The sequence below is a fragment of the Vidua chalybeata genome, chromosome 20 (assembly GCF_026979565.1).
Source record: "Vidua chalybeata isolate OUT-0048 chromosome 20, bVidCha1 merged haplotype, whole genome shotgun sequence".
Taxonomy (NCBI): Eukaryota; Metazoa; Chordata; class Aves; order Passeriformes; family Viduidae; genus Vidua; species Vidua chalybeata.
In genome coordinates this window covers 4,633,102-4,641,736 of record NC_071549.1, presented here as the reverse complement: position 1 = coordinate 4,641,736, position 8,635 = coordinate 4,633,102, and the positions used below count along the sequence as shown (strand labels likewise).

The 8,635-nt window shown below is 46.3% G+C and overlaps 1 protein-coding gene across 2 annotated transcripts in view; it reads right to left on the bottom strand.

Annotated features, from left to right (window-relative positions):
• COL26A1 (collagen type XXVI alpha 1 chain) overlaps positions 1-8,635 on the bottom strand; it is a 168,528-nt gene continuing 159,893 nt past the window's right edge. For both annotated transcript variants that reach the window (XM_053961317.1, XM_053961318.1), the window contains 2 exons: positions 7,986-8,070; positions 1-4,729 (listed from right to left, as the gene is read on the bottom strand). In XM_053961317.1, coding sequence (XP_053817292.1) covers positions 4,557-4,729; positions 7,986-8,070 — 258 coding nt within the window. In that variant the 3' untranslated portion in view covers positions 1-4,556. The remainder of the gene's footprint in view (positions 4,730-7,985; positions 8,071-8,635) is intronic.

Below are 8,635 nucleotides of genomic sequence, written 5' to 3'. Positions count from 1 at the left end.
TTCATTTACAGTAAGTTTATTTCTCAGTGCATTACATGAAAGGTCTTTGGTATTTGTGGGTCCTTGAATACTGTTCCCACTCCGCTCCGTAAGAAAATGCTGAATACAAAACATTCCATATACAGTAACAAATCCCATAGCAAATAAAGAGAAATAGATATTTTGAACAATAACATAGCAATATGAAAACAGATAAGTAACCATGCAAGAGGTGGAACAAACAGGTTGTGTTTACAACAAACATTAAAGCCTGCCATAAATGAGTTCATCCTGTCAGACGAGATTTATTCTTGTTCTAAGTTAAGAAATTACACATGATTGGAAGATACTGCCTATGGCTGCCCTATAAAAGACCAAATGGTTGTAAAGCTGATTCCCAGGAGAGAAGCCAGGACCATTGGCACACATATGAAACACACTGATATAAATAAAAAAGGTACTGTGTAAAATGACTGCTGAAGAAGTTACCATTTCCTTCTGTGGCTGGGAATGTGCCTCGTGAACAATTATAGCACCTTTTAATCCCTTGGTTTCACAGGAAACCAAGAAATCACAGAGACTGAGTAGTTTAACCCCTACACTCCCAGTGGAATGTCATCTTGAGTCAAATAGAAGGTGTAAACGTGGAGGAGGATGGGTTTCCACTCATTGCATCAGGAGGGAATTCCAGAAGCTGATTTTCTTTGGAAGCTTTTGTCACAGTGCTCAGGGTCCCACATGACAACAGCTCATGGCAGACACTGGAGCAGAGCCCACACAGCACCAGCACATGCTGCTCCAGGGCTGGGTCTGATTTGTAAGGCCTGTTCCTTTGAAAGTTGATGCCAAAATGACTGTGGAGTTTGGTGGGAGCAGGTGAGGGCTCTTCTCTCTAGTTAATTCCTAGTTCCCTGGGTTGCTATCAATTCCTTACAATAAGTGCAAATTAGACCCTCTGGAGAGGAGCATGCCCTGCCTCCCAGGAGTTCCAGGTTGCTGGTGAACATGAGGGTGCATGGCTTGCAAAGGGTTTTGGTTGTGCAATGTGCTGCTTCTGGTTAGCTCAGGGCAAGGAAAACACTACTACTACCAGAGCTGAGCCAAGTCAAAAACACACTGGAGCTCAAACAAACATCAAGAACTTCAAAAAAGTCTTAGGAGAAAAAAAAAAAAAAAAGAAACAGAAAGAACACACTATGGTATTGCACAGTATGTATGTAAGATAAAGCACTAAACATTTCAATTAAAATATATTTCTAAATGAGCACGCATTCAAAATAAATCCCCTAAGTTACATAGACATGGCAAGAAGCATTATATGCCCTGGCTGAAATGAACCTCAGGATCCTGCCCATGATGGAGAATATGGTGGGAGTGGTTTGCTTGGTCATCAGCATCATCAATGTCAGTGTGTGAGGCTGTGCTCACCTTTAAATGTAATTAAACTGGGGTGGCACAACAGTGTGGTCCAGCCCTCGTGTGAGTGGAGAGGAATGAAACCCCAGCAGAGAGAGAAAATCCACCTGGTGTAATCCTGCTGTCCCCCATTTAAAGATACAGTACCTCATCAGAGAGATGGGGCTAAACAAAGCAAGGAGAAAAAGTTACATAGCTCATAGTATCAATAATTAAAGTGGTTTCAACCCAAACCTGAACAGCCTTCTGACAATTGACTTGGCAGGATTAATTGCAAACAACTTCCATTAAATTTTCCTTTCATCTTGTCAGTAATTTGTTGTAAATAATGTAAAATTCCAAATCCGTGTCAGTATGAATGCCTCAGCAATGTGAGTGACTAAAGCATTAGCACTCACCAAGTTCATGCAATAGCTTTGAATTCAGAAGACAAACTTGGAGAAAGAAAGATTTCTCTTCCAGTTCAGTGTGAAGCCTCTGAAATGCCAGGGAAGTAAAAGTGGCCTCATTGTATTCTCTCTTCCCCAAATTCAGCCCTGTAGCTACAGGACCAGTGAAACTGAATTTCCCCATTTCCTTTTCTAAAGATTGCTTTGGTTGGGTTTGGTTCCTGAAGCTGCCATGAGGACAGATTGTTCCTGTGGCCTCGACTACAGCTGGCACCAGCCTGCCCAGTGCACGAGTTTAGACTGAACTGAGATTTCTCCTCCCTCCTCAGGCCTGATTTTCCAACACCAACTGGCTGATTTATCTCCTGGAGGCCACCAGTGGGGTCTTGGAGTGCCCATGTGATCCAGACCAAGATGGTCCCAATTCACCACAGAGGCAACCAAGTACTTCTCAATTCCTGCACAGGAGTCAGCCTGCAAATGAGGAAACGTCCTTTTTTTTGGACATTTAATTCTTAGATGGAATGATTATTCCAAGAATGTTCCCATGGCTGAATCTTGCTTGGCTGGCCACAAACAGAGCTCTTGCCCTGCCAGTAGTGGAAGGAGGGACTTGGGCTCTTCGAGCACCACAGACCTCCTCAGAGTTAATGCTGGGTTTAGAGTTAGTGCTGGGGGTGAAACTAAGATGCATTCAGAGAGGCTTTATTTCCTTCTCCCACAGGGATTGCAAATACAGGATGGCTCCTTGAGCTCAGGAACCTGCTGGACTTGAGTTCTACTCATTTTCTTGCCTCTCTACACCACAGTCCAGCTGTAACTCAAGAGTGCAGGCAGGCACCTCCCCAGACTCCTGCAAAGCTCTGGGCTTGTTTCTTGGCAAATTCAATCATTCAGAAGTAAAACCTGAACCAGGTGGGCTGAATGAGCCCTGCAGCTGGCACTGGCCAAGCAGGGGGAGGATGCAAAAGCAGGGCAGGGACTTGCATCCCTGCTGCCTCCAGCACAGCTGGTTGTTATTCAGCTGCCCAGCAGTAAAAGCAAGGTTCTGGTGCTTGCCCAGCATCAGCTTATGCCATTTCACCTGCCTGGGGATGGCTGGATTTCTGAAGAGCAGGGCCAAGTAAGGCATGGTGGGTTCAGCCATCCTGAAGGAGCCTGTAACCTGCTCATTTGTGGAAATGCCAGGCTCTTCAGAGGAAGAACTGGGATTGGGTGTCTCTGTTGGTAGCACTGCCATGTTTACAGTGTATGTGGGCAGTCAATTTAATGTGTGGCTAATGCTGGGCTGGCAGAGCTCCTCCATTTTTAGCCTCATTTCCAGAGGTCTTTGCCTTGGGAAGATCACTTGGGGTGCTGACACAGGGACTGCAGAGTGTTTTCTTTGGAAAGCCTCTGATAGAAACTCTGCAGCAGTGCAGCCCAGCCTGCTCACACAGCTGTGTTCTGCACAGGAACCAGACACACAGGGGCCATAACACAAGTCAATTTGCTCACTTTTGTCCTGGGCTGAATTTGAGAACTGTCAGAATGTGGGAATTAAAAAGTAAAACATAGTCCAGTCAGTTTTGTTGATTAAATTCCCCCTTCTAACAAAAATCACTGACTACATGAATGACATCAGTTTGTCTGACCTGGTTAGCACAGCAGGTGGAGTGATTCATTTGTCACTGAAGGGCAGGTTCAACTTCTTAAACCTGGAAGCTGGTACTGCCCCTAAAATAACCAGTTATTGCAAAAAGTAAAATGACTCTGTACTTAACTCCCAGTGCAAGATAAGCTCTTGACAAGACTCTAATTCCCTAGGCTGTGGTTTGCTCCTACACTGTCTCCAGATCCAAATGGTGAGGAGTTACTCACAAGATTAAAACAAAACACTGTGAAAACATTTTTCCTGATTGCTGTAGGATTAATAAACTATTGCAAAATATCCTTTTCTGTGAATAGCTACTGCCACCACTTAAACTAATTATCTCTGGATGTATGCACAAGCTGAACACAGTATGGGAAAATTCTTGCACAATTCCATCATATCTCAAGCAAACTGCTCTATGTTTTCACAGAAATAGTCTAAACTCTCTGACCCAATGTTTCCATGAACATTTGCATCAAAAGTCCTTGTTTAGCCAACCACAAATAGAATAATGTCCCTCATATGCAATTAGCAACATGAAAAGCCAGGGTTTTGTTGCTAAAGTCCAGAGAGCCACCTGAATTTTAAGAGTAATACTTTTAAATGTACTTTGTATTCTAATTTGTTCTTTGCTTAAAAGAAATCCTTGCAGGTCATGCTTTTGTGGCCTGTGGAAGTTGCACCTGGAAGTCAGTGTGACATCAACACAGGAAATAAAAGCAGATGCCTCCAACTGCAGCAATGGACAAGGCTTGGCTTGGCTTTGGCTCTGGGTGGGATGGATGGGCTTGGCCAGTTAAGCAGAGCTTTACTGAGTGTCTGTCAAGGTCAGTGAGAGAACAAGGGCAGGGTTAAACCCTCGAGGCACAGCCAGGAGGTGTCACTCCTGTAGGCAGCTGCTGAAACACCTGACAACTGCTATTCCAAAGGCAAAACAACAAAATCAAGGAAAACATTCTCAAAACCCTCTCTGAGCTATGGATAAGTCATTCCCTGCAACCAGGGCTCAGTATTGGCCAGGGAAGGAAACCCAGCCACCAACACTGCAGCCTCCCACCCACTTCATCTGCAGGGTGCAATTAAGCACTGGGTACTGTATCTTTAACTGCAGAACAGGCAGGGAGGACACAGAGATGCTCCTACTTCATCCGGTGGCTTCTCCTTCTGGCTTCACCATCATCCAGCAGGGAAGAGAGGAGCTGGTGGGCCTGGGGCTGCCGGGGTCCTCCTCGCTTGATCTTGATGCTGGTTCTCAGGGGGGAGCCCGGGATCACATCCTGTCCAGAGCCTGGCTCAATGGAAGACAAAGAGTCTGTAAGGAGAGAAAGTCATGGGAGAGCACTATTTAAAAGGGGAGGCTGAGGAAGACACTCATGGGCCCTTCTGAGTGGTTCCTCTTCTGGGAGCAGTGTGCTCCCTCCTGTTTGCTCTCCAGGCAGGAAGCAGCTTTGGAGCTACAGCTTTGCTGCCATCACACTTCTCCTGCATTAGATGTTTCCCCTCTGCTCTGCCTCAGCTCTTTGGGGTAAGTGCTCCTACTGCAGGGCCTGTTTTCCTTTGTTGTTCCATTTCTAAAGTGCTGTTCTTTTATTAATTATGAATTTACTTGGGCTGCAGCAACTATTCAGCACTGCCCACAGACTCCTGGTGTTGGAGGATGAGCTGGTGGGCAGTGGGCAGTGATGCTTTTAGGGTTTAAGTACCATTTCACTCCTAGTAAAGGACATTTGGAGGCACTGAAAGGATTAAATGGAAGGACTGACCCACCCTGGGCTGCAGCCAAATCAGCAGTAATGCTGGGGATGGCTGGTGGCTGTCCCTGCTCCCAGAGCAGCTCCAGGTAACAACCTCCTGCTCTTCCCTCAGCTAAACAAATTAAACATGCACTGCTCTGGGCCACTCTTCAGCAGCAGATCCTGGTGGCTTGATCTGCCTCATCATTTCCAATGCCCCAGTTTCTTCTTCCTTCTGCCTCCAGAGCTGGATGTTTGTGTTTCCCTGCCAGGAGCCCAGTCTGCCACCCTTGGTTTGATCCCACCAGGCAGTGTTTCTGTTTCCAGTGAGATTTTGGCTGCTGGAGGATTTGGGCTCTGTCTGCTGGCACCAAACCCTGCCAAACAATTTGGGCTTTGCTGTGTCCTGCTGGGCTGCTCTCTGCAGCTTCCAGGCCAGGTCAGCTCCAGCTGCCCTCCCAGTGCATAGGAGAGGTTTGTTTGCTGGGGTGTTTTGCCTTGTTGCTTGGGTGGCTGTGGTTTTGGAAACCACGCTCAGTGGGAAATTTCTTGGGAAAATGAGAGCATAGGATTGGCATTTCTGAGTGGGGTTTTAAAGCTGGGCTGCCCCAGGACTTGTGGTCAAATCCTTAACACCTACACTGGGAACATGACCAGACAGTTGGTGCTGGGTGATTTAAACCTCTGTGGTGCCTTTCAGTCCGGGGAGGTCTGTGCTCAAGGAAAGTATTTTCTGTTATTTAATGTCTTTTTCTCTTTTTTGTTGAGGCCTTTTTGACCATATACACAAAGATGAACATAATTGCACAAGGAAAATAGGCCTTACTTTCCAAGTTCCCTTTCTAAACAGTATTTTTTTAGGGCCTAAAATATGTGTGAAGTGAAAGAATGGAACTATTTCAAAAGCCCAGAGTAGGAATACAATTATCAACACTTATTGGACAAAAAAAAGCCCTAAAGTCATACAATACAGGTGTTTAAATATGACCTATCCACAGTGCACAATTAAAAAACTTCCATTTGTTTGCTGATGCAGTTACACTGGTATAGAAGTGCAGATGGGTGTAAATAACTCATCTTCATCCCAAGCAGTAACAGATCACTACAAATGGTTTGCTGAAATGACTGTTTCAAAATAACGCCAGCACATGCCTTGTTGCTGCTGTATTTCCAAAGAGGATGTGAAAAATAGCTAAATCAGGCAGTTCTGCTGGGGCAAGGCTGCGTGAGCCCCAGTCCCAGGGTCTACAGAACATTCCCAAGAACGTGGCTTTTTGCTTTATACCACTATAAGTGAAGGTACAAAGTAAAAGCCAAAGGAGGCCCAGACCCTGGCTTTTGTAAATACCCTGTTCTATTGGACTCATCCAGGGAACCCCCCTTTCCCTCTTCCCTGGAGATGATCCCAGCTGGCATGGGCTGCTGCCTAGGAAATCAAGTGGGCACCTCCCTGGTACCTCCAGGATACCAGCTCAAAGCACAGCAGCATAAAAAAAATATATTTCTACCCTTGGAATGAAAATGAGAAGTGAAGCAGGATTAGTGCAGAGGTAAGGTCAGGGTGAGTGTGGTTGAATCATGGGGTTGTGATTCAGGGTTTCCCAAAAATCTTACGCTGTTGCTGCCTATTGCTTTTGGAAATAGCATTGAGGCCTCCAAGGGCACGAGGCCACTGAGCAGAGCAGAGCAGAGCTGAGCAGAGCAGGCTCCAGCAGCCATGCCCTGGCACTGGAAGGGTCCAGCAGCAATTCCATCCCAGCACTGCTGGCCCCAGACAGGGCTGGGATCCCAAGGTGCTGCCTGAAGTGCTTTATTACTGAGCAGTGAGGCACTGTCAGGACTGCTGGGCATTTTAGCTACTCAGCATTTCCACAGCTTAAATCAATATCCAAAGGCCACATCCCAATAAAAGTGGATGCTGATCTGAGGGGAGGTGTGAGCTGGGCTCACCAGCAAGGCCAGGAATGAGGTTCCACGTGTCAAGGACAGAAAAGTGCTCTGGGACTTGCTCAGTGCCATGGAACAGGTTTGCTGCTCACAGGCTGGGATAGCAGAGGCAAACATTTTGCCTCTAACTGTGTTTCTGAAAGGGGAGAAATTGGCATCAGATCAGGCTTTGGCAGCTGTGAGAGAATTGATCCTCAGCTAGCCCAGAAGGAGCAGTGTGGCAATAACCAACTCCTGTGACAATAACCAACACCATCCTGTGGCTAAGGGAAGAGAACATTCTTTAAGGGATGATGTACACACGTGCCAGTGAGGGGAGAGCCAACAGCCTCAAGAGATCACAAAAATCTATCTGAATGTAAAACATTTAAACTCTGTTTAAATCTGACTGTGAAAATAGGTTTCATGTAAGTTATGATCACAAAATGTTCAGGGATCACTGATTTTCAGGGTGACATGGCAGCACTGTCTGGGCTTTCTCTGCAAACCTGGTGCTGCACAAAGCAAGGGCCTCAGTGGTGTTCGAGTCACTTGGAAGATGCTGTTAACAGGATTAAATGATCTGGCCTAAAGACTTGAACAAGCAGCTCTGTGGGAAGCTGGTGGATGATCTGTGCCACATGGCTTGAGCTGCTGCTCATGACTTGGCTGCCTGAACTGTAACAAAAATCACTGTAAGGATCATTTCACCTGCTACTGGAAAGCCAGAGGAGGTAGTACAGCTGCTGGAACTCAACAGTTCTAAGCACCCCTAAGTCATGGTACCTAGTTTTGAAAATGGGGCTTGAACAGACACCAGAGAGCTCAGGAGAGTTGGGAGGATGTTTAACCATCAAACCTGAGCAGAGCCCCTGGTTCCCTAGAGAAGAAAACCTTAGCAGTGCTTACCATGAATTCCTATCATGTGCTCAAGAATTAATACTCTCTCAGCTAAAATCTTCAGAGCCTCTCGAAGCTGTTGGACACCTTCCCCCTGCAAGAAAGAAAACAAAACTAACATTAGAATGTGAGGCAGAATAGGCTTCTTGTCCATAATGTCACTTTCATAGCAGCAAACCCTGTAGTGTGGATGTTTAAAAATGAAAAGATGCAAAAGAGGAGATAACCTAAGTAGGAGTGCAGGAGAAATCCCTGTTCAAAGAGCTCCTCACGTACACTCAGGCTGTAGTTTGTTGTCCTTGTCACCTTAGGTGTGGGCTTGAAGGGCCAAAGAGATGTTGGGAAGTATTTCAGGGACTGAGAGCAGAGATGTGAGAACTCCAATGCTCTGCACATGCAGTGTGATCTCTTCTGGGAGTCTGTCCCTCAGCAGCTGGGAGGGACAATAGGGAAGTAATTCCCAACCAGCTCCATGTGACAGAACAACCTCTGGGGACTGAGGTGTTCAAGAACATGGTGACAACATGGCCAAGGGAACCTCACAGACCAGGATTTCTGGCACACATTCAATTCAAACCCAAGGCACACTTGCTCTGCACATTTAACTGTGGGCTCACCCTCTGCCCCCCCCAAACCCACCTGTCAAAGGGAATATGGCT